Source organism: Amia ocellicauda, chromosome 9 (genome assembly GCF_036373705.1).
Source record: "Amia ocellicauda isolate fAmiCal2 chromosome 9, fAmiCal2.hap1, whole genome shotgun sequence".
In the NCBI taxonomy this organism is placed as follows: Eukaryota; Metazoa; Chordata; class Actinopteri; order Amiiformes; family Amiidae; genus Amia; species Amia ocellicauda.
The window spans coordinates 4,462,357-4,488,614 of record NC_089858.1 but is presented as its reverse complement, the minus strand read 5'-3'; the positions used below and the strand labels follow the sequence as shown (position 1 = coordinate 4,488,614).

General features: G+C 40.6%; 1 protein-coding gene across 2 annotated transcripts in view; it reads left to right on the top strand.

Moving 5' to 3' along the window:
- Positions 1-1,899: 1,899 nt before the first annotated feature.
- The window catches only part of phf19 (PHD finger protein 19), a 35,931-nt gene continuing 11,572 nt past the window's right edge, over positions 1,900-26,258 (top strand). The window contains exons 1-14 of one of the 2 annotated variants that reach the window (XM_066712753.1): positions 1,900-2,093; positions 4,028-4,222; positions 4,757-4,838; positions 6,725-6,820; positions 8,172-8,266; positions 9,063-9,211; positions 12,220-12,315; positions 13,312-13,380; positions 16,226-16,346; positions 16,948-17,015; positions 18,101-18,250; positions 19,872-19,953; positions 20,929-21,014; positions 24,312-24,407. In XM_066712753.1, the coding sequence (XP_066568850.1) occupies positions 4,034-4,222; positions 4,757-4,838; positions 6,725-6,820; positions 8,172-8,266; positions 9,063-9,211; positions 12,220-12,315; positions 13,312-13,380; positions 16,226-16,346; positions 16,948-17,015; positions 18,101-18,250; positions 19,872-19,953; positions 20,929-21,014; positions 24,312-24,407 (1,379 nt within the window). In that variant the 5' untranslated portion in view covers positions 1,900-2,093; positions 4,028-4,033. Of the gene's footprint in view, positions 2,094-2,379; positions 3,908-4,027; positions 4,223-4,756; positions 4,839-6,724; positions 6,821-8,171; positions 8,267-9,062; positions 9,212-12,219; positions 12,316-13,311; positions 13,381-16,225; positions 16,347-16,947; positions 17,016-18,100; positions 18,251-19,871; positions 19,954-20,928; positions 21,015-24,311; positions 24,408-26,258 lie in introns of those variants that run through there. The other variant, XM_066712752.1, reaches the window with a different exon arrangement.

The window sequence follows — 26,258 nt, the reverse complement described above, 5'->3', positions numbered from 1 at the left end:
GAATTGTCCTTGGTGAAGATGTTCCAAATACGAATATTTATTTATTTTACTGTGAAGCTTTACTGTAAAAATGCCCAGTTGCCTGAGTGTTGGAAGTACCTCCCGTACTAAAGTTCAGATGAGAGACACACGTGACCTACACTGAGATTATTTAATTGAAGTACTGCAATGAAAAGTACTGTATCCTTCACATACACACATTTGTTTGTAATTATTTATTCCCCTTATTAGCATAAGCCTGTAAAAGATTTCATAACAGATTCTACAGGTATGGGGAATCCACCTATGTTGCATTCAGCAAAATGCCCTCCACTCTTGGTGCAAAAATGGTGCAATATAGAACTAACAATGACCAATTTACAGTGTATTGATTTTCATAAATATTTTATTTTAATTTATGAAATATTTTCAAAGAGATGATGAGTGAAAACAAACAACAACACATATAAGATTAATTTAAGGAGGGGCAGATAATTTTCATCTCATCAAGCAACAATAAACATCTAGAAAAGGAAGACAAACAACTTAATTAAGCAGCTACACACATTAAATCTTGTCACTTTAATACAACTTATAACCCTTTTAAAATGTCTGCTAATTAGTTAATTAATAATGGCTCCTTGAAGGTTCTTTTGGAATATGAAGATTGGTCATTAAATACCCCTGCAGAATGTAACAGTTCATATTTCCATATTACCAGTTTTAAATGTGAGCTTTTTTACCTTTTCAAAGAAGAACAAAAAGTGTCAAGTGCTGGATTATTTAAAGCAAATAGCACTGTTAGTAGAAACTGGTATCTAGTCCCTTGGAATACCGGTAATATAGTTTTAAGATACCTTGTCTAACAATATTTATGTTAGAATAATATATATCATTTTAGTAATGTAGTGTTATAGCAGTATTAAATCAATAATGCATAATAGTAATAATGTAGCCTATTCTTATTCTTGCCATGAATGTCTAATTCCCAGTAATGCCATGCTGTTGATTCTTAAGCTTTTGCAGTTTTGGTAAAATCTTATACACTATGCACTATATTCCCACCGGGTGAGAATATATTCTGCTAATTAAAAATTGCATTAATCAAGTTAAATATGAAAACAATAATTGTTGAACTGCTGCAGGGATTACTATTTGGTGGGAAACCTTAATTACACCACTATCTTAGCTGGTGAAAGGGGAGGAGAAAACTGACCACCAAATTGCTTCCTATTGCCTTATCCTGCTGGGTATCCTGCTTCATGTGCATTTGTAGTGACAGCTGTATCCCAATCAGGGGTCCTACATTCAGAAAGCCCAACTTCTTCTCAAGTGCACTTAGTTATGAATGCATATAATTGAATGCCAATACAGGATACAGATTGTACATTTACAAGAATAATCATTAAAAAGAAAAAAATATATTTAAAAATTAATACACAAGTAACAATAATACATACATAAATAACTATATATGTTTATATATAATAACAAAATCAAAACAAAATACTATGCATGCAATCCAAAAATAATGATAATAATTAAAAAGCCTTTCTTAAACTTATTATTATTATTTTTTAACATGTTATCACTTTTCAATCATGATCAGGCGCATTTTTAACTATAATGAAACAACTAAAACAATAATAATAATAATAATAATAATAATAATAATAATAATAATAATAATAATAATAATTTTATTTTATTTTATTTTCAAAATCTTTCACCCATCCTAACTCAATATATTGTGTCTAAGTGAAGACTGACGTGTGATTCTGAAGACAGGTTTCAAACTAGTGCCGTTTCTGACTTCCTGGATGATGATGATGATGATGATGATGATGATGATGATGGGACTCTGTTAATTACATAAGCGAAACGTAAATGATTCGCGGGAAAAAGCAAAAAAAAAATGGCGACTTGCACAATCTGAAAGCCCAGCTAGAGCCGCCTGGTGTCCCGCGTCCCGCCGCATCCAGCGCCTCCGCCGGGGCCGCGATCAGACGCCGCGCCGCGCACTCCGCGCACCGGAAGCCGAGCCGAGCCGAGCCGAGCCGATGTGTCCCCGCCGCGCCGGCGCACGCTGAGCTCTCCGGGCTGCACTTCTGCGGGTAAGTGAGTAAGAAAGAAGCGGCTTCTCGCGTCGTGTTGCGCCGCTTCAGCACCCGGGCGGACGGGCTGCGCGGCTCTGGGAAGTTTGTGCTCTGTTGTGTTCGTCGTAACTTTGCACGGGGTGGAAACTGCGAATCCGAATCAATCCAAGTTTTTCTTTTTTAATGTCACGTTGCAGATGCAAAAGTGCAGAAATAATGACAGCAGCTGCGCCTCCCTCGTGTGTGAAATGGCCTTTCTTGTGCGTTTATAGTTTATCTCTCTTGTCACGGTCAGGAATAATAATCATAATAACAGTAATACTACTACTGCTAATATAAGTGCGTAGTATTGCATGTTTGTATTGATATCGAGGTGGCCGATTCTCACGTCTGCTGTCTTCTGTTTTATTGTCTTTCTTTTGACAGAGGCGTTTCAATGTGTTGTGACTTGTAAGATACAGTGTTACTAAAGTAGAAGTCATTCATGAGCATCATGGCTCTGTCAGTCTGCTGTCTTGGGCTGCGGTTTGTACAGATTTTCGTGGGGGCGGCCGGGCTGCTTGGTGCACTTACTGGAGGGGAGGACGTGTGAGCCCGCTGTCCAGCGCAGGACAGCCCGGGGGGACAGGTCCGCTCCTCGGTGCGGGTTTTGCTGTTATGATTGTGACAAACTGAGTTCTGCGTTCGTGCAGCGCAGATGTCCGCAGTTCTGCGCAGACGTGCGGAATCCCAGCGATCCCATTGGTGGAGCCGCGCACATCTGCGCACATCTGCGCTGCTCGTACGCGACCCCAGCCCGAGCGGTCCAAGGGGCGGGGATCCTGCAGGCTCTGGGCAGTTGCAGGATATACTTTTTAAACAAAAACCCGGCTTTTTTCACTCCAATGGCAGAAACAGAAATCTAGTTGTCGGTCCGTTGGCACGCAGAGCTACTATTAGTACTTTCAATTTTGTCTGCAAACGCAAACGCACTTTGAGAGTTTTACAGTTGCAAACATGCGTTTCCAGCGGTGTTCAAGCGGGTAGCCCCTAGTGGTACAGCTCTGTTTCCATATGAGTAACTTATCGTTATTACCGTGTGGCTGCAACAGAAATGTGTGCAGTTTGCGGTTGGGTCTGTCTCTGCGATGATTCAACTTGGAAGTATGTCTGTGCAGGGCTGCTGCTGCTGGACTGATGCGCCGCTGCACCGCAGTGTCCCAGGCGGGCATGGGGGCCGACATCCTGCGGGTTTGTGTTCTAGCTGCACTGCATTCATGATCTGAAACCTAAACTGAAATAATTATTTGCTTTACTTGTTTTTTTTATGTTTTAAATTACAAAAAGTTGGAGAATCTGGGTGTCTTATATACTTTCATATTTAACCTGCGCTCTCCAACTATGAATGAGCTCTGATTAGGCCAATTATTAGTTCAATTAAGGAATGAGAGAACAAAAACCTGCAGGACATTTTGTCCCGGCGACCAGGATTTTGAACCACTGCTCTGGTTCCTTTAATCGTGTTCATTTAATTTGTTTAATTAACTTTGCAATTGGCTTTTCCCTTTTTTTTTTTTTTTTTTGCATGGACAATAGTGTTATTGGCTCACATGCTGTTTTCGATGTTTAAATCAGTTCTGTGCTTATTTGGGTCATAGATTATGTCTATCTATCAATGTCTCTTCTTTTATTATCCCAAGCTGTCAGTACAGTAGGCGCATAACATGAAATTCAGTCTCAGACTTTGTTCATATGAAGCTATAATCCCACCCCCTAAACTCCAGAGACACAATCAAACGAAGAAGCCATAAGGACGGCCATATGCTTTTATGACTCATGTGACATTGTATCAGGTTGGTGCGCATCCCATTTCTAATGACTCGAGTGTGGTGCTAAGCCCTGTTGTGCTGGAGCATATGATGCATCGTTCCCTCTCTTTTCCCTTCTTTTCCTGCTCACAATCTGAAATCCAGAGGCTGATGGAGGGTGGCGTGCTCGAGCCCTACAGGGATATCTACAGCACCAACAGCCATGAGCAGCTGGAGCCCAAAAGATCCCCTCTGCACGGAGGAAAAGGCTGTGCCGAGCTGGAGACCAGTCTGAGCGAGGGGCAGTACGTGTTGTGTCGCTGGTCAGACGGGCTGTATTACCTGGGGAAGATCCAGCGAGTGAGTGGCACTTAAAAACTCTGATCACCACGTATTTGAATCAAGTAATCAAGCACAGAAACTCCTTAACTTGCTATACAGGCCCTTGAACACTGTTACACATAAAACAACTTTATATGATGTTAATTGAACCCTTAATCGAACTACTTTCCTAAATCAGAGCTTTTTAATTATTTTAAACAGTAGGGGGTTTAAATCTAAGCAGATTGTTACTTCAATTAAAGTTCAATTAAGTAATTGGGAGCTTGGTTGGAAAAAAAAACAGCAAGATATGGGCTCCTCCAGTACCAGGATTGTGAACCCCTCTTCTAGAAAGTTACTTTACAAATGAGCAGTGATTGGAGCCTCCATAATTGGCGATTTGCTCGTGTTCCTGATCAGGACTCCGCAGCAGCTTCAGTTAAACATTAACTCCTGCTCAGCTGAGTGTTACCTATGTCCTGTGCCTTTGGAAACTAGAAATATATATTTTTTCCCAGTTGATTGATTTATTTAACTTCCTTTTGTATTTTGTTTTTTCACCTGCTTCTATAGCTGAGCACCTCAAAGCAAAGCTGCTTCGTAACCTTTGAGGACAATTCCAAATTCTGGGTTCTGTTTAAAGATGTGCAGCACGGTGAGTTCACAGCAGTTCGTCTTCATATCAATTCATAACACGAGGCAGATCCGAAGGGAATCTTTCATTTACTTCAATCACTGAACATCTGCTGTGCCGTAAATGCAATACACAGCTTTCTACAGTAGCCGTATCCATTACACTAGAATAGGCAAGTGAGTGTAGCTCGTACTGCTCGTACAAACGGCTTGATTTGACACCAAGAGGGATACATTCGTGGCCCACCTGTTGCCTTGCAAATGCTAGAGACACCAGAGATAAGGCCGCTATCCACAAGTTATTATCCCTGATGCAGCAAAGTAATGCACACCAATCAAAATAATGAAGGGTAAATTATAACCTTGACTCAGTATGGCAAGCCAAATTATCATTGAGATATCTCTAAATGCATTTCAAGATTTCTTCAAATATTTCAAGATATCTCAGAATCATTAAAAGATTTAGATATCTGCAAACCATTTAGAGATATCTAAATAAGGTGATTTTTAAAGATATTTTCTAAATGATTTGCAGATATTTCTAAATCATTTAGAGATTTCTGCATATGACTTCCTGTTTATGTAGAGAGATCTCGAAATAATTTTGAGAAATCTTCAAATCACTTCCTGTACCTCTAAATCAGGGGTTTTCAAACCGGTCCTGGAGTACCCCCTGCCCGCTTCTTTTTGTTCCAGCCTAGGTCTTAATTGCTTAATTGAAGGGTATATTGCTTTGTTAGGTCAATTAAGGATTCAATTAAGCAATTAAGACCTAAGTTGGAACAAAATCAAGCAGGGCAGAAGGTACTCCAGGACCAGTTTAAAAACCACTGATTTAGAGATCTGCAAATCATTTCAAGATATCTTCAAATGACTTCCTGTATTTTGGCTGAGACTATCACTTCCTGTTTCCTCATTCAGTTACATAGACATGAATTAACAAGTTAACAGGAAGTGATAATCTTGGGTTACATACAGGAAATCATTTGCAGATATCTAAATGATTTCAAGATCTGCAAATCATTTAGAGATATATCTAAATGTACTTTTAAATTAGATCTTTAAATGATTTGCCAATCTAATTGATTTGCAGATATCTTTAAATGAATTAAAGATATCTCTAAATGATAATTCGGCTAGCCATAGAAAAATAACATTGTGTTCTTGCTATATTGTTGTATACATTTCATTTTGGTTTGAATTGACCTTACAACCATTACTGGAGCTAGCCAGCATGTCTGGATATCTCAATCCTGAAACTAAAATATGTAAAAATTATATATGTAAATTAAACTTGCCATCCTTTACTAAAATAACAGCCACTGTGGGTAAGTAAAACATGCTCAAACAGGCATAAAATGTTTATATTTGTATGGAGGTAGCAGCTAGAAATCAAAACATAAGGCCAGATATAATGTTTTTATATCATTGTGGTCCAACTGAGCCACTTAACCACAGATCCTCGATTGAAAGACCACCCCTATTTCTTCACAACCATGGCAACCAATTCATACTAGTAGCCTACTATGGCTGGCCATAAATCTATTATAAGTAAAAAGTTTAAAAAAATAAAGTTCCACTGTTTGCCTGAACTATTCTTATCTGGAATCCAGCAGTATACATAAATGTATGAACCCACACCAGGCTTTTGAATATGTAATACTTAATTTTCACCGTAGGGGTTTTTTTTAATTGTCAGAGGCTACTTTCTATTACTTATGAAGAATAATAAAAAACAAACAAAAAAAAAAAAAACGATCTCATCAAGTATTGGATTTTAATTTGTGATTAGTAGGTAGGTCACGATTTTCACTTAGTCTAGGCCAAGGTGCCACTGTGGCTGTTTAACAGATTGAAAATGGACTATTGTTATTGCAGTTGATCAACCTTTTCGGTCATTTTCCGCAGCTGGAGTTCCCGGGGAAGAACCCAAATGTGCCGTTTGTTCCGGAATGGCTTTGGTGTCGGACAATGAAATTCTTATATGTGGCAAATGTGGAATAGGTAGGTCAATGCTTTCGGGGGTTGGGGAGGAGAACAAACCTGATTGAAAAGTGGCTTCTTTCAGGTCTCGCTGCTTTCTCTGCAGGGCGGGCTTTGCAATGGTCCAATGAAAACAAAAGTACCTCTACCATCGGTTCCACACCTGCACTGTAATCTTCCATCACTCATGGGCTTTTGCATGCTCCTAGACTTTCTATTCTAGTGTGACCAATGTCCCCGGCAGCTTCGGTGACCTTTTTGAAGGCGCAGTTTCGTTGGCACATCTGCTTCTCTCTCCTATTAAGTATATGATAGGCTTTGATGTTTTGCACAGCCCAGGCAAGGAAGCAATTTAATACATTTCTGAATAATCGCACGTCGAGCCATTGACGCCTGCAGCCGACACCTTGTATCCCAAAGTGTGTCGGATGATTCTTGGAACCTCCTCCGCACAGGACGGATGTGATGCATGATGCATCGGTGTTCTTTAAACACAGAGGCCACAATTACCATCAAGATTGGGACGGGTTATTAGGTGTTGGAAGTGATTTTGTGGAGAAGTCTCCACTGCATTTGAAGCCATGTTATTATTATTATTTTTTTTTTTAACAATTCTAAGGCTCCTGTTAAAAACGACTTGTAGAATAGCTGTGCCCTCTCTCTTTATTTACATATTTATTGATTTTATTATGATGATGATTTTGACTGTATTATTCCACTTCACCTCCCTTGTCTTGCCTCCTCTCACCTTGCGTCTGATTATGTTTTCTCCGTTGTCGTTTATGATTTCTTTCTATTCTGATTTGATGCTTTTTCTGATGGTGACGATTGAAGATGGGTTTATTTACAGCGCTGTGTGGAATCATCCAGGGATTATGCATATTGTTTTTCCCAGTTCCAAAATGTGATTCAGTTCGTAAAAGACGGGGGAAGCATATTTACCTATGCTGTTCTTCTGCTCCCTGTCTCCCGACCAAATTAAAAGGCAACAACTTCTTCATTAGATCAGTTTCAGTAGATACGCAGACCAAGACACCATCTTGCCACGAGTGCATTTAGTTTCGTTCTTTTCAATTCTTCCACTTAACATTTTTTAAATAAACATGTAGAACCACAGCAGTGTATAATCTTCATACGTTGCTTATTCCCGGCAGACTAGATAGTAAATAAAGAAAAATGGGCTCAGATGATTCTTTGATGGATATAATTAATTTTCATAAAGCTGCTCTCACTGAGTGACTGAATGAAGCGGCAGAGAAAGAGCTCTGCCTCCTGGGATTCAATTAGTTAGAAGCTATTAAGCAGGCAGCAGATTTCAGATGCAGTTGGATGTTGAAGTTAATCTTCCCCGCGGTCTCCTTCCCTCCACCAGGTTATCACCAGCAATGCCATCTTCCTCAGGTAGAGAGCAATTTGGAGACTTCGCCGTGGTTTTGCAGGAGATGCATTTTTGCATTGGCAGTGAGGGTGAGTGAAACACACTGGCCTCAGGCTCTAAACCAAAAATAAATAATACATCTCTGTACATCAGAATTAAAAAAAACAAAAAAAAGGATTTCTCTGGTTAAAAAAAAAAAGGAAACTCTAGCATGTCATACGAGGCTATACTTTACTCATCTTTCATTGTCTGAACTTTTGTTCCAGAAAGATGATAGCAGATTGTGTCCAATAAATAATCTTGTACCTATACATTATTTTACACTATACCCAAGACAGTTATATGCAGTGATGTGGTTGAAGCTGAAAATTTGGGAACGTTCAAAAAACAGACTGGATAGGATCCTTGGATCACTTAGTTTTTAATGGACACCAAACGAGCACGATGGGGCGAATGGCCTGCTCTTGATTTGACACTTTCTTATGTTGTTATGTAGTGAAATTAACAATTAAAAAAATCTTTGTGGGACAATTCTGTTCTGACATTTTACTCTCATCTCCCGGAGAGGATGGAAATAATGTCTGCATGTACTTTAAATACATACATAAATAAATAAATAAATCTGGTGTACAGACTGGGAATGGCTTCTCGACATGCCTTTCTGTTTACAGCCAGACATAAAAGTAAATTAATGATATCCCCCATGATTCTTTTTTGGACATTTTCTGTTAGATCTCTCTCTCCCTCTCTATCCTTTATAATGTAACTGTACTACAGGCGTCGTGGGATTCGATCTGAAAGAAGAGATGCTCAAGCTTTACTCTGTGATTAGTATTATTGTCCTGAAAGCACGGCCCTGTTGACATGGTGCTTTACATCCTGCAGAAAGGTGGGGCGCTGAAGAAAGGGCCCATCGCTAAAGCGCTGCAGGCGATGAAGCAGGTGCTGACCTACAACCCCGAGGAGCTGGAGTGGGACTCTCTGCACAGAACCAACCACCAGCAGTGTTACTGCTACTGCGGCGGGCCCGGGGAGTAAGTTCTTTCACTCTCATCGTCTGGGCTAACCCAGCTTGTCAATTGGTACATGTCGTTCGGCACAGCTGTGCCACCCCTCGCCCCGAGGTGATCTTGTCTGTTTGCAGGTACGCACGTCTGAAAGCTCACATTTCACTGTCAAGTGTGGAGCAGTCCTTGACCTTTTGAATGAACGCCCGGTCTTGCTTGTTTTTGTTCCAACTGAGATCTTAATTGCTTAATTGAATCCTTAATTGAACTAACAATGGAATATAAGGCTCAATTATGTAATTTTTCAGAGCTAGGTTGGAACAAAAACCAGCAGGACAGGGGGTCCTCCAGGACTGGTTGGGAATCCCTGGTCTAGACGAAATTACTCTGACCACCCCTCTCTGAGCTCCAGATGTGTACACAATAGTCAGTCTTCATTAGTGCGTTGTATAGTTTTATCATTCCTTCCCTCATATTAAATAATACACTTTTTCACTTGCATCCAAGCATTCCGTTAAATACTGTGGAACGGCTTCCCTGCATTGTCTACATGAAGACGATAATCAAACGACATAAACTCAGTCTTCTTAGTCAGTTGCTTCTTCGTGTTGTGTGCCTCTCATTGAATATTTATGATGTCTATTCCTCCTACTTGCATGTAGTACTAGAGCAGTTATCAGACTAGGATTAATTTGCTCTGGTATAATCATGGGAAACAACGGTAAATTAGTTTGCTAAGGGTTTTATTTATAGTCCAGTTCCGTTGAGTGTTGTAAATCTGAAAAACGCATGTAACAGACATTTCAAGCTTAAATTGAGATGGCAGACTAAACGTGGCCATTCCACACATCTCTCTGGTTTGTTTTTTAGTAGCTAGTCCAGCCATTTCTTGAAGGAACTTGGCTTCAGCTACATAGCTGGGCAGGCAGCGTGTCCCTGACCCCCACAACTCTTTGTGTAAAGCCATGCCTCCTGTTTCCAGACCTGAGTGCACAGATGTGAACATATTCAAGCACTGCTTTGAATCGGCTGCGCGTTTAAGCAAATTACATTTCTAACAAAGTGAAAAGGTCAGATTTAACGGCGTATGGTGTTACTTCTAGCTGCAGGCATGAGAAAGTTAAGCTAATTTAACCTTTTTCAACCAGACAACAGCCTTAAAATCTACCTCACTATAGTGGTGAAATGCCAGTTTCATTGGTTAATAGCCTTTTTTATTGACTGTTCAGATGAATGAAGTAGATGACATTTAAGATCTAAAAATCATCAAATAGTATAGGTTTATATGCATTCCCAAATTTTCCTATACCCACAGAATTATCAGCAGGTCAGAATAATTCCAACAAAATGTATTCCCATACCTGCGTGTGGAGCGCAATGTGCATCAGCAACAAACAAGAGCAAATACTCTGCAATATGTGCTTTAAAACCTGACATCTTTTTCAATCTCCCAGGATTAAAAGAGCAGCGCTGTTTCATTGTAAGCATCCCTTAATGCATTTTGCAAACGTGAAGATGTTCGTTCATTGTTAAGCTCTATCAGAGGAGACAAACAAGGCAGTTAAGTCACTAAATATTTCGGCAATCTAAATTCTCGAGAGGACGTTGTGTTATGGTTGTTAAAGGACCGTAGTTTTCACTATGCTGCAGTTCTTACCCTGGTTCACTCATGAATATCAGATTTTGTCTATGGGTTCATATTTATGTATTATTATTTTGTTTTTTAAAGATTGGCTCCCCTACAGACAGCGCCATCTAGAGAGAAACGAGAGGATTTCCGCTCAGCACTTTTCATTCCTGTATATGAAGCATCATTGTTACACACCAGTAACATGTTTTACACTGCGCTATGTCACGCATATTTAGATTCTCATCAGCCTTAAAGACGAGAGATGTTCGAAGTCTCTATCGATTGTCAGGTCATTCTTCCTGGTGTAGGATCTCTGCTGACAGACTGGCTTCAAGTTTGCATATTTCGAGTGGAGACTCAGAGCCTAACTTTCGTGCTCAGGCAGGTCAGCAGAGGACAGCGCTGTTTGTTTCGACATCTGAGCATTAATAAAACATGCCCCTTCGCGCTGTCTCTCGTCGGTTCCAGGCTATTTCGCATAACAACTGTATAAACGTAGCCCTGAGCAAGCCGGCCATGTTTCACATCATTGTGGAGCCCCTTAATCCTGGAGTAGAGGCGAGAGCCCAGCCATGGAAATTGATGAATAATATGTATTTTTTTTTAAATGGTTCTCCTGCGTGGTACAGTCAGTAAAAAGCAGCAGTGGGTTGGTCAAATGTGTGCTATAGCCCAGAGCCAGCTGGTCTCCAATAACAGCCATGCTATCGCCGGTGTCCCAGGGGTTCGCAGGAGGTGGCGTACAATGGTCATGGCCAGGTGCTTCCCAGAAGTAAGTTGGACGATCCCCAGGTCTCTGCACACGGTCTGCTCCCTGTGACTCGTCAGGCACCTGCAGGTTCAGCTCGTTAACAGTCGGTCTGAGAGTTGCCCCATGGGTGTTCTTGGCTGGTGGGACGGAATAAATAATGGTGGACTTTGATAAGGTGCATGTCATCGGGTGCATTGAAAACCCTCCCAAAGAGGCTCCGGAGATGTGTAGTCGAGGCCTGGCTAAATTCCATTTACAAACGAGACCGGAAAAATTAGGGAAATTAATTGTAGATGTCAAAATGTATTTAGAGAAAAGTAGGCAAAGTAAACTGTAATTTGGACTCTCTTACGGGTTAACAAGGCCAACCTAAAACTTCTACCTCTTGAGAGGTCCACCTTTTCCACGTTCTGACCTGGAAAAAAGGATGTCACTCCCCTAGTCCCTGGATACGCTACTTAATAGCCATATAAACAAAAATAAATGATTGCTCGAGCTGTAGACTGATCCGCTCTGTACTACGCCTCTTTCCAATCCAGCACCAGTGAGTCTTGTTAGTACAACCAGCCCCACATGCTTCAGATTTCTTTATACCAGAGCTGGTGACGAGAGGCAAAGCGGTAACGCAAAGCGATTTGTTTTTCTCCTTCCCAGATGGTACCTCAAGATGCTGCAGTGCTTTAGGTGTCAGCAGTGGTTTCACGAAGCCTGTGTTCAGTGTCTACACGAGTCCATGATGTTTGGAGACAGGTACGGTAACCTCACCAACAACTAGCAACAGAGTGGAAAAAGCCCATGTAGCAGTTCAAGCGATTTACAGAAACACCAACACCCTATTTTAAGTCAACTAAGAGAACACTAAATGTCACTAAAAGTGATTTATGATGATTTTTGCTCAAGGTGATTTTTAACCTGTTAATTTGTCCAGCAGTTGCTTAATGCTTCGCAGTGGAAACTGCACGCTGCATTAAGCTTGTGTAGGGCTAGTCACGTGACTCTTTTGATCTTTGTTTCCTCATGTATGAGCAGGCTTAGTCTGTCACTCAAACCATCCAAGGAAGAAAGCTTTTTCTTCATGTGAATACTACTTATCTTTAAACTATCTGACTTGCAAATCGCTCCTTTACCTGTAAAGATGCTATGTAGCGAAAACATTGAGATGCACTGGGTGTAAATTTTCCCCTTTCCTAATTGCTTTTTGCCCTAATTGTATGTGTGTGCAAGTAAAGAAAGTCTTCCGTTTTAAGACAATATTTTAATCAACGGCAATGGAAAAAGAAGTACGTCAAAATGACAGGACTGTCATTTTCCCCCGGTTTTGTTTTTAACTGGCACAGAGCGCAGGTTAAAGATGTTTCCACTGATTGCCCAGAGTGTTTGGAGGCAGATCTTGTCTTCTTAATGAGAGTAAACACAGCTGTGTTCATAATCTAAATTGGTGGCTCTGAAGCATCAAACAAAATAAATAGAATGAGGCATGAATTGTTGGTAAAGCATAAAATTTTAGCTAATTGCCTTGAACGTGCCCATAGACAGTGACGGAACAAACCTAGCGTTTTTTGTTTCTGAAAGTTGTGGAGAAAGTGGCAGAGCTCACACAGATTTTCTAAGCTTTTGTACAGAGTCTCCAAAATAGAATCATGTTTTTCTCTTATTATATAAGTTGAAGCACTTGTTCAAAAATGTACCATTTGTTTTATGTGTTTACAAATTAATCCAAACTGTTTTTTTCTTTCTCTGTTGCAGATTTTATTTGTTTATCTGTGCGGTGTGCAATAAAGGAGTGGAATACATCAAACGCTTAGCCCTGAGATGGTAAGTAACATTCAAGTTATTTCGCACAAAGACCTGTCTGTGACCTAAGCCCTAAAATAAGCCCTGGCCGCTCGTGTTTCTGAGACGCATCTAGTTCTAATACTGGAATAATGCGCAAATACTTGGATTTTATTTTTGGTATGCATTTCCTCTGTCCTTTTGGTTTCGTTAAACACTTGACTGTGCTGCCGGAGAAGCGTAAAGTAAACCCACAAGAGGGGAGGTTCTCTTTTCTCTTTCATGGCTGGGTGGCTCACAAATCAGATTTTCGACACCCAGTTTCCTCCTCAGATGTTCCCCCTCTGTAGTAAGAGATTTGGCTTAATACAGGGGCTGACAGTGGCAGACACCATATGTCTTATTGTGCATAAAAGCCCGGGAATGCATCCCATCAACCGCTGAGTGTGGCTTCTCTCGTATGAAGCTCCAGTTGACTGGAACCACTTTCCACACTCTGTCAAACACCCGGCTCACTTCGCCGTTTGGTTTCTTATATGACTTGAGATGTATTTTACAACAGAGATCCCGTTTGTAATTCAGTCTTGGGTTGACTTTATGATTTGATGTGTTAGGTAAAGGGTCCGCTATACAGCCTTTAATTAAAAACAAGTTATTTTAATACTGACCACTCTATTTACTTATTAGTATGAAGATTGTGTGTGATTTTATTGCTTAGTTGCGATGTGCAGTTCAGCTGTAAATGTTGAATGTTTTTAAAGTATCCAACATAAGTGTTGCAGTCCTGCTCAGTTGCTGCCAGTGGCCTCTGTGAGGAGTCGGTTTGACATTTCTTTCAGAAGACATCTCATCCAATTGTAACCCTGACCTGGTGTGTACTGACAGAGATGGTTGTTCTGGGGCGAAGGGTGTTCGCTGTGTAAAAGAGTGACATCATACAGACAAATCGAAGCCCATTGGGCAGTTTAATTCCCAATCGTTAAGTTAAGGTTCAGGATGTGATACAGCAAACAAGCACCACCTAATGCCAATACTAATCTTATTAATATGAGGTTGATTGTTTAATGAAATTCTGCTTATTAGACCTTTAACACAAAACACTCAAACACTGAAACCGTCAAAGCCTGTAGGATTGTCTGGTGAGTTACCATGGCTACAAAGGAGATAGAAACAGCGTGACGGCGTATCCTTCGCTCGTGAGACTGTTCTGTGAGCACGATTGCAAGAAAAGATGTGCAAGATGTTCCACTGAACAGAGTACACACTGAGGTCAGCAGAAACTGGCAGCTGTGAAAGTAAACTTGTCTGGGGCAGAAAGCAAATAACCACAAAAAGACATGACTCCAGTCCAGGGCTGATACTTTCCTGACCAATGTTCCACATTAGGAGGAGAGTTGGATACTTGAACATCTTTTGTTGACTTGAGGAATTGGTCAGAAAACTCCTAGGATTGGCACTAAACTAAACCTAGGAGAGCCTCGTGTTTGAATTGCACCTCTCCCAGAGGAAACTGTTAGAAACAAAATGGGGAGATGTTGTGTAGTGTAGGTCTCCCAAGTGGTACACCATGAGAACGTGAGAGAGTTTACAAACGAGAAGAAGCTGTTTCCCTGGCCCTTGCATCATGGTTGTTCTTGAAGAGGTCCTCTGGTGAACTTGAGCAATGCCTTTTATTATTTTGAATAGTAGCATCTAGCCCCGATGTTATTTTTTCTGTTCCAGTATTAAAATATTTAATTCCCCTGGTTGCTCTCCGTTTTTAGTGTCTCTAGGGCAGCCTCTGGAACTAGGCAAACAAATCAGGCTGAGGTCTGCGTAGTCTTCAGCTAGTGCAGGATGTGCCCATAGGTTGGATCCAGCTGGTTCCTGTTCCCAGCTATGCTATTGCCGTCTTTAAATGCACAACTGGTAAAGCATCAATGAGAGCAGAAGTCAGGTGGGGACTGTTGGTCTCCTCTGTCGTATGCCAGTGACTCCCTGTGGCTTCCGAGGTGCCTGTCCCATCAAAGTTCAGTCCCTGATTGGTGTAAAAGGCGATGGCTGGAAGCTACAGTAAATGCAGAAAAGTAGAGACCTGGGACATCCTTCTGCATTAAGAGAGATGGTGGGGAAGGTCACCGGTGTGGGACCACTTAGATTATATACTGTAAGGAATGTAAACACAGTGCACGACTATATCTACGTTGGAAGAAAAACAGGCAACTGACCTTTATCCCACTGAAATGTTGTGGTGAACTGTTTTAATGAGAAACGTTTGCAGGAGAAATGCCAGCATCGTGTAACCCCCATTGCATTCCCTCTCGAGAAAGTTCAAACATTTTTCTGTCAGATCAGTATTTGTGTCCCTTTTTTGAAGCTTTATTTTTGTCAGGCGGGCAGGTGACCCCTGTCTGTCTAACGCCGGTGTCAGGTGGATAAGTAATGGAGAAAATGTTTAAAACAAAAAGTAGTGCATTCAGTTTTTCCTACAAGAGAATAATCAAAAGCATGCTGTTTTATGTGCTTTTTTTTTTTTTTTTTAAACAGTACATGCATAAAACAAAGCTTCATCCCGCTGGAATTGCATCTATAACTATGCAGTGCCTGTAATGGAAACTTTCGTTTATATCAGTGCTAAGCGAAGTCTGGAAAATGTTTCAGAACAAATTTGGGGACGGCCTCTGGAATGTAGCGGGGGTGGTGGAGCACCTTTTCCAGTGAAAGTGGCACTTCAGTTGAAATTAGACCTTCAAATATGACATTTTGCAGTAAATGGCAAAGACGTATGTGAAATGAACTAATTGTTTTTATGAGAAATAGGATTAAAGCCAGTGGTTATTAAAAGCCAAAAGAAGGCCGAAGTCTCAGGGCGCTGAACATAATTGAGTAATTATGTTTTTGTCCTCAGGGTTGATGTGGTCCACCTTGCTCTTTACAATCTGGGGGTGCAGAGTAAAAAGAAATACTTTGAACTGGAGGAGATCCTCAACTTTGTTAGTAACAACTGGGACCATTTCCAACTTGGAAAGGTGAGCTGTTTTTTGTTGTTTGTTCTTCCTTTCCTTTTTCTGAGCCAAATGAGAAAATGTAATTCATAACTACAATATCCTATTTTGATTGAAAGCACAACGAACCTAAAAACATCTACACAGGAAACTAGTAAGGTTAGACTTTTCCTTCCCCGCTAAACGGGCATATTTCACGCATCATGCTTTTTCTTTAATGGTTTGAAAACGTTTTGGTATTTGCATTGCATTACAAGAGGCTGCAAAACAACTCGTCGGCGGGGAGGGAGGCTAGGGGTTCTTAGGCTGAATCGCATTGACAGCCTTTCCCCTTTTACAAAGTAATGATGCCAGATTTGCAGTGCAGCAGAAGTTCAGAAATGTGGCCTTTGGCTTTTTAATCTCTGCCTAATGAGGGAATTTGCCAGGAGGAATTAAAACAATCAGCCACTTGTCTCGCCAATGTTCTCGGAGGGACGATACGTCTCCCAACTCTGCAGGAGCAGCGAGGAAGAAAAATGTCTCGCTCCTCTTTAGCTGGGATCGTCTATAAATACCTCGCAGAAAAGGGATATTTTTCTCAATCCTGCACACTAATCCAACTTTTTTTTCCCTTTCACTACAGCTAGCCAACACCCCACTGACAGAACGAAGCCAGTACGTTTTAGACGCTCTCAATAACTATAAAAGCAAGTAAGACGAATTCCCTCTTCTATATTTTATTAAATCCATTGTATCTGTGATGTAGGTTGGGAACGGGGAGAGTCTTTTGTACCTTTGTTCTCTGAAAGGCTATTTCCTCTAATGGAATACTGAAAACGGCACCGCTGCTGAAATAAGCAGAACTTATACTTTTGAAAGAGTGAGAAATGCATGCTCAGCAGTGCATTTGTACTTTACAATAATGAAAATAAGGATATGTTGATTTTCTTTCCCTTTTTTCTTTTTCCTTTCCATGCTCATTTTTAAAATGTATTCCCCCTGATGTTATTTTTGAAGATTAAGTTATGAATTCTTTATTTGAATGATCGTTCCAATTTCTGACTCTAGTGTTGCATCGATATCTCTTATTAAGCCAGTCAGGCAGGGTTTTCTGGGCGGGGTGGGATGTGACCTTGACTGAGGTGGTTTGGTGCTTAAAACCTAAGGGCAGCTGCAAAAGAGTTTGTATTGATCAACTTAAGGAAAGTGACGCAGCTGAGGAAAAGAGACTGCTAGAACCAGGATAGTGTGGTCGGGTGAAAAACGCCTCTCGTCCCTTGCCTGGTGAATCATTTTCCCTGGTTTCTTTCATCCGTTATGATTCATCAATACAAAAGCTCTCGACCTTATGTTTTTGTTTTAAATGACACACACCGTCAGAATGGTCGAATAATATTCCTGTGTGTGAATCATGACTCCAGTCTTCCTCAGTGCACTTCCTTTAAAATTGCATCAATAGCATTTGGAAAAGCAGACAGCTGGTGTTTCAGGGATTAGATACAGTGTTTAGGAACTCCTTGAAGCTAATATATCAATGTTGGAATAAATTCTGTTAATTTGTTTTCTCCCATTATTCCGTTATTATATGAGCCAATGTACATGAGTGCAAAAGATACTTAAAATAGAGTATAAGAGAATATGAAGCAGTGAATGGTGCCTGATTTTTTGTAATAGTAATCCTCCTTTTTAGTAGTATGAATGCATGCTTTTTCAGGAGGGATGACCTGGTGATGTTCTTTGTTTTTCAGCATTATCGTTGTTTTTCTGCATTATCGTTGTTTTGCCTCTTTGCCCAGGTTTCTTTGTGGAAAGGAAATAAAAAAGAGGAAATGCATCTTCCGGCTGAGAACACGAGTCCCTCCCAACCCCCCGTCCAAACTGTTCCCGGAGAGAGCGCCAAACCCCGAGGGGCGGGAGGGGCGGAAGAGGGGGCGAGGCAGGAACAGGTGAGACCGGCCCGCTGTGGTGAGGCTGGAGTTCAGTATTTAGATCAATGATGCGTTCATCAGCCCCAAGTTCAATTAGTTACTGCAGAAGCATCTTATTTTATTTGCTTTCTGCCCAGCATTCAGACTGGATCACAAATTGTTAAAAAAAAAAAAAAAAAATCTCTTGGTCAAGAATGCACTTTGAGAAACTGCAACAAAACTCACCTGATAATGGAAAAGCTAAAAAAATATTTTTCTTGCTCTGAAGCACCAAGCCTGCAATCTTGTTCTATATTGTCAATTGTGCTTTTAAGCTGTTATTGTGTTCGTAATGGAATTGGTATTAATTTTCAGAGTAGGTTTGCCTTCAGGTAAAAACCTTTGCTCGCACATCTAATCAAGGGAAATGATTTTCTCTCCTGTCTTAACATCTCAATTTTGTTGTTGTTGTGGTCATTGTTTTTTGTTTAACTTAATAGCTGATCACTTCAGTTGATCCTCATTTTGATAGCATACTTTCTGCCCACTGGCGTTAATCACGATCACAGTGGCATCTAATCGATCCAAAAACAATACACGGCGAAAGAGCCTTGCTTTCCAATGTACGTGAATCTGAACTTTGCTGCTAAGCTATAGGTATAGCAGTAAAATAAAATTAAAGCCCAAGCTAATTTCTCAGAAACTGTTAGGCAACAAAATAAAACTTGCCGGAGCTCTATTCGTTCCTCCTAAATGGATGAAATTCGCATCCCTCTGTGCCAAAGGAACCAACTGTCTTTCATCAGAAAAACACTGTTGAATTTTAACGGTTCGGTTCTTTACAAGCATTGCATAGGTTTAAATGGATCCGAAACTATATTTACAGGCATGGACACCCACGGGCTCACGACAACCTTCAGTACGAGCTCCAAGGAGGGGTCCAGGCAATTGCAGAGAATAAACGTATAGAGAGAACATTGACCGGCTGGGCAAGGGATTGCACTTGATGTTACCCAAGATAGATTTAAGTCCTTTTAAACCGCATTTGCTTTGTGTACACTTGTATTCCGTGTTCCTGTCTTTTCCAGAAATTAGACGCAACATATTTTTATCCCAACAACACCAGAATGAGAACCAAAACATTTAGAAAATAACATGGAGTTCAAAACGCCGTCTCCACCTGGTACACCCGCGTACCTGCCTTTATTTAGGTTGGGCCTCAGTTCTTATTTTTGCTATTTTGATCTCTTAAATAAGTGTGTGTGTATATAGATAGATAGATATATGCTAGCAGTTTGACAAAGGATTGAGTAACAAGGGATACTTAAAAATAAAAATAGATGCCCAAGGTAGTTCAAGATCACTCAAGCAACATTGGGTAAAAGTCCTTCATTAATTAATTGTTTGATGGCTACTATTGCAAAAAAAATACCTTTACAAGTTATGTGTATATACTCTCTGTTCCCATTTTCCCTGACTGATTTTAAAAATGAACAAACATGCAGAATGACTGGGAGCAAACTGAACAAATACAAGTCATTTCAGTTGACTTTCCAGGTGATTAGAAGACCGGATTTCTGAAATGACAGTTTTGCCTTACGTGCAGCTGCTGTGAGCTCAATGAGCCGACAACTAACTTTGTTTTATGTGCTTGATGAAGCTCGTTGCCTCCAGAGTTTCAGCCCCAGAAGAGGGCGAAGAAGAAGAGGTCAAAGTGGCTGTTGGAGGACGCTATCCCAAATGTAAGTTCGTCTCGGAGAGTCTTTCTGTTTTGCTCTGCATCGGTCTGGCTTATCTGTGACTTCCATCTCCATGTCTGGTATCAAGTTCATGTTTTTGGGCTCAGCCAAGAAAAGCAAGCTGGATCCCGGGGTCGGTTGCATAAAGCTATATTAGACTAGTCTTAAATGTAACTCATTGTTTGATGAAAATGTTTTTCTGGGTTATATTTTAAATAACTAACACAGATTTTCAGTTACTGTGTGCTGGGATCGTCGCTATTCTAAAGAAACATCCGCCATGTTTTTTTCTTAAAGTGTCTTAAAATTCCCAGAATGCCTTGCGTGATTGACTAAGATAGACCAGTCTAAGAAAAATCTATTATATGCATCGGTTTTAACTGATAGTTTGATTATTTGATTATTATACTAAGACAGAGACTGTTTATGCAACCGGCCCCATATCATCTCAAATCCCAGCTATGTTTTTGACAAATTTAGTTAGGAGTTCACAAGTTGAGGGGCAGTGTGGGTAACAATTGTCTGGGTTATGCTCAGTGATTTTACAATGCGCTGACAAAGAGGAAAAATCTTCTGAAGTTGATTCTTTAGATTAAACTGCTATCGTGGCTGATATTTATTTGGGACTGGACTAGTCAAATACCACAGCTTCCGATCCAATTCAGGTACAGCAGTTTGCAGGAGCTTGTTAATCATTTGATTAGTTGAGAAGTAATTCAGTTACATTGTGAACACACTGGTTGTATCATAGACCTGCTCTTATATCTTGTTTTGGTCGTAGAGACGGCTCCCGGGTAATTCAATAGTTCAAACTTTACTACTCCTTTGTGTGTTATTGACATCGGTCACTTAATTTCTCTGAGTTGAATGAGTTTTCTGGCTCTGAATTATTTTGTTCTCAGTCTGTTCCAGCTGACCCCCATCAACTGAGTGACTTACTATCTCTTACCTTTAATAATACTTGTAATCACATTGCAGAATGACCTGACCTCCTCCTGGAGCACAAATCACCACATGGCCAGTATATTTGACTTCACTTTGGACGAACTGCAGAGTTTGAAAAGGTAATGCTTCTATAATGCTGTTCCACATTTTTATCTTCAACCACAGGACCCCACATCTGCAGTGTCTATGATTTTAGCTGTGGAAATGGAATATAATATTATGTGTGCTCTACAATAACTAAAGACAAGGGCATAGTACACCCACTGTTTTTCTAACCAGGCAAAAGATATTGGCTATGCCTATCCTTGGTTTCCAACAATGAACCATTTTTGGTAACACCCAACTAATCTACAAATCAGTCCAGCTTTTGGGCTTCACAACAACACAGCATCAATGTATTTGTTTGGTGTTTGTTTCGTCATTTAATAAATAAATAAATATGACCCCACCCTTAGCATTGCATATCTTCAAGTTTCTCCCTGGTTGGCTCTTCTCATCTTCCCTCCTGTCAGAGACAACTCTGGCAACACAGCAGTCTGTAAGCTCTTCATCTGTCAAAGTCTCTGATGTTGGAAACTGAAACAAGCTTAAAACCTTTTTTTAGTACCAGGAACTTACAAAAAAAGTCTGATTTAAGCCTTTCTACAATCACATCCTCTTGAGTTTAAATTGAGTCCCAAAAATGACTCCTCAGGTACGCTCTTTTTTTTCTTCCTTGGTCATGTACTCTTGTACTGTGAATTTCATTCAAGCTTTCTAAAGACTGATCAGGTCCTCTGAGCACACAGTTCACCCCTTGCTTCTTATTTCTTATTTATCATGTTGTTATTTTCCTGTTTGCCTGAATAGTTGTTTCTTTCTTCTTAAAAGGCGCACAGAAGGGGCTCGATAAATATTTTACATAGTCGAGCAGAGAAACAGAGAGATTTCCCCATGGGGGGACACACACAGATACTACAGTATTGCAGAAGGAGATGTGTTCAGATCCTTAATGAATTGTTGATTCTTTCTGTGTCATCAGCAGCGGTAGTATTGTATTGATCCACTGCTGTGTGAAGGTCTCCCCAAAATGTTCCACTTGCTTCAAAGTACAGATTCCTTTGTCCATGTCACCCCTGCAAAGTATATAAATTCTTTCATGTGACTTTATTCAACTTCACTTCAACAGCTTTTGCTAATAAATGTTCATATAACAATTAAATGACTTGCATATCAGAATGCTTTCTATCTATACTTTCTTGTATGAATAATACCCCCCTTAACTTCTCATTTGTTTACCTTCTTTCTCTTACTCTGTTCCAAAGAAACACTTCATATTATCCAAGCTAGTTAATAAACGTTAATGGACTGCACCTGGGGTATCAAGGTGAGGTTTTTTTGTAAATTGGCAAGGTGTAAATGTCTTTCCTCACAAGTCACCGCTTCATCATTCTCCAGCCGTAGGCGACTGTCTGTGGGCAGAGAAAAAACATTTGTTTTCCTGTGAACAAATCTAAGTCTCTCTGTGTTGTCTCATCTCTTCTCAAACCAGCAGGTGAAGGGCTTTAAACAATATTGTATTGGCTTAGCCTTTCCCTAACTCTGCAGACTGAATAACAAAGGAGCATATGACATTCAGAAAGCTAAACTAAGAGAACCTCTTTCTATCGGAGAGAGTAAGCTGAGAAGAAAAAAGACGTGTCTGAGAACGCAGTGGCTTTAATGCTCGTAGCGCGACAGTACGGTTTCTTGTCTCCAGAGCCGTGCAGAACAAGCAGGGTCTGAGATGCACTCAATCTCGGCTCTATGATCCATTTCCTATTATGCAAATGTCCGTTGCGCCGGTTGCATCGATGGTATATCCTTAGCCGACACTGAACATTTTTGGTAGGTGATACATCACAACCCCTTCCAAGGTCGCAGACCTTCTGTGTACGACCTTCCAGCACATTCTTAGGAAAAGTCTGGAAACACTTAAGGCATTGTCTAGCTTGGGAAATTTCCAGTAAAATGAAGTAGGCAGGATAAAAGACTAAATTCCACACTGTGCACTGGAGATCAAGGGTTTTGAAGTCTATTCAGCACAGTGTTTATACAGAGGAAGCCAAATTGAAAATCGCAGGGTTCCTCTTTGCCAGTAAAAGCTTGTGATTCATGAACACTCCGTCACATCTTGCATTGCTTTATTTCATTATTTTTAATTGCAAACATTGGAGGCTGCATATGTGCTTATGAGGCTGCTATACGTGTATGTGTGTGTGTGTGCGTGCATGTGTATATATGTGTGCGTGTGTGTCTATAAATGTATACATATTAATACAAATGTGTGTGCGTGTGTGTGTGTGTGTGTATCTATACATCTCAAAACCTTTAGGCAGTGAAATCCTTATGCCATGATCCTTACAGGTACAGAGAGCCATGAACATTAATCATGTAGCAGTGGCACTAAGGAGACAAAGTTAATCATACATAGTGGATTATTTTCATTTATGGTACTAAAATATGAAACCCTTGGCTATTTAGAGTTAGGTCTTATCCAGTATGATAGGTTATAACTTTCCTGTCTGGTGACATAAATAAAAAGAATATTCTTAGACCTACTGTGTCAAAGATTAAAAGATACACGTACATAATGTAAGTAAATATTAGAGTAATACAGAACTGGCCTCTGGGGAAGTACAGTATTGACACACATCTGTGTCAAGTCAAGGCTGTTGCTAAATGACAAGAGTGTGTATTCAGTTCAATGAGTGGCTGAAACTGGATAACCCTACCTGCAGCGATTGTGTGGAAAGGAGGTTCAAATATCAAGGGGATTAAGAAAAAGTTATGATGCACATTTTAAGATCGCGGTTGCCAGAGAAGTTGAAGCCCCAAACTGTTGTCGTGCTGCGAAATCTGTGGTGTCACCTAAAAACAACGCTAGACGAAGGGGCGGGACTTTAGAACGGGACGCGCTGTCGTTTCTTGTGATATTCATATTACCATATGGGATTGAACAAACCTTGAAGAGAAAATCGTATCACTGACACCGCCTCGTGGTTAGTAAAGAAACTTGGATTTGTTCCCATCGTCTTATCTGTTTGATGTAATTAATTGGGTACACTTTTATCAGATGCATCTTCTTTGAAAAATAGGAAAACATCTTAGATTTGAGGCCATCTTCTACGGTAATAAATAGTTTCCATCTAGAAGAATATCCTGCTTATTAAAAAAAAAAAATGTAAATGCTTTTACTATCATTGAAACAGGACGTGATGTATTTTGCACTGCTTCGTACAGGACTTAGGACACCTTGTTTCTAATTTATTTTAGATTTCTGTCATGCCTCCCTGCTAGTGGACAAAGGCTAGCAGTGGCTAGTCAGCAAATTCCATTCGACATGCCTGAGATCAATATTACTGCAGACACCGAATAACATCGCACTGTCTTTACAGCACCAGTTCAGGACGCACCTTCAGTCTGGACCTCGACTCTACAGATGCTGCAAGCACTTCTGGATCGGCTACTACCAGCATATCGTACGAGTACCGGTAGGAACCATTTTGATTAATTTTTTTGTCACTTTGTGATTAAATAATAGTTGTGACATTGCCTTAGGAGATCATTGCTGTGTGGGATTCCCAAACAAAAGAATAGGAAAGGTTCCCTTCTAGCTGTCCAAATCTCTGGTCTACCCCAGCATCAAGGTATTAGGAGCACAAGGTTTTCAAAATGTTTGGTCAAACCTTATTTCAGGGTTCGAGTGCATGTATGATACCTTTTCTGTGTCATGATAAATGTGGTCAACCATTTCCAGTGCCCATCTGTTCTCCTCTGGTTTTAATCTCAAACCATGTCTCTTTAAAAACGGGGAGTTATTGGCACCTGTCGCATGCTTTGTACACCTAGACTTGGAATATAGCGAAATGCAATAAAATGTCCCATTGCCAATTGACAGCACAGTGCGGTATCGATCTGCGTATCTGTCAATGTCCCTCAGGGTCTCTCTCCGCAGAGTTTATTAGAGCCACTGATGTCCCCGAGAGTGACAGAACATATTCCTCTCGGCTACACTTGCCAGTGGTGCCTCTCATAGCGCCTCGCAATCCCCTGAATAAATGGAAAAGCCTCAGATGTTTTTTTCCCCCCTCGGAGGGCAATTTTGGCCGGTGGCTTAGATCGGCTGGAACAAAACAGTTGTGACACCAGAGATGGAGTGTTAAAATGACAGTAATTTAAAGGTCACAAAGCAAATGTCGTGGAGAATTGGCGGGCGGATTTATTATTTTGGAGAGACACTGAACTTGGGGAACTTCCAGACTTGCCCTGTTGTTCATGTCAGCGTTCCTCCGGGGGGGTTTCTGCTGATTAAAAAGTCCACCAGAGGGACTTGAGAGAAGTCATTATCCATCTCTCTCGCCTTTCTTCTTCTTCTCTATTCTTTCATTATTCCGACTTACAACGCAGGTAATCAATAAAGCAACAGACTGAAAACTCACCAGTAATAGCTGTCAGAGGTGATTTCATCCTATATTGGCTACCTACAGACTGCGCCCAGGCCCGGGGAGTAAATTGGAATTAAATTGTTACTTTTGGGAGGTGAGGGAAGAGAGTTAAACTGCGTTGACTGTGTCGAGCTATGACAAGGACTTGAGGATTTCTCATTTTTGGTTGTCACCTGTAAGTCTACCCTTCTGTTCCTATAATTTCTTATTTCTGCTTTGGCCTGCAGTTGTCAACACCCATCTTTTAAGTTTGATTTGTGGCTCCACTTTTACCAGCGAGCTTTTATTTGATTTTATGTCTCTGACCCAATGGTGTTCTACCTTATGATTCTGTCAAAAATGTCACACAGATCCAGTAACCCACAAAGCACCCAAGTCATTCATGACCATACTAGTGGTCAATTGTGGATCTTTCCCAGCCTTTAAAACTATGATGTCCCGCCCCAGCCCACCAGAGCTCCAGTCTGAGTTCTTTAACAATTCGGCCTAAATCCCCAATTTTTTAAGTGTTTTGTGATTAAGTGTTTGTTTTTATTTAACACGTATAAGAAACCAATTCTAAATAGCTTCCCTCTTCCATCCTACCCCTACCCCCTCGCCTCAACTGAAGACTAAATCCTCAGATTTAAGATTTAATCTGTTTGAAATTTACAGTAACTTACTTGGGTGCACAGTTGCCAATACGTTACTGTAATCATAACAGTAAAACGGGTTTAAGTCTCACAGTATAATTGTCCAGTAGTCATTCCTGGACACTGGCCAGTTGTTGAATCACTTCTGACTCCTTCCCTCCTTGGCAGCACAGGCTGTCAGCTCAGTGTATCGCTCTATCTCGTTGTAGGCCATTTCCCTGGAACACTTAGTGTTGACTCAGCTTGGGGTGGCCAGCATCCGAAC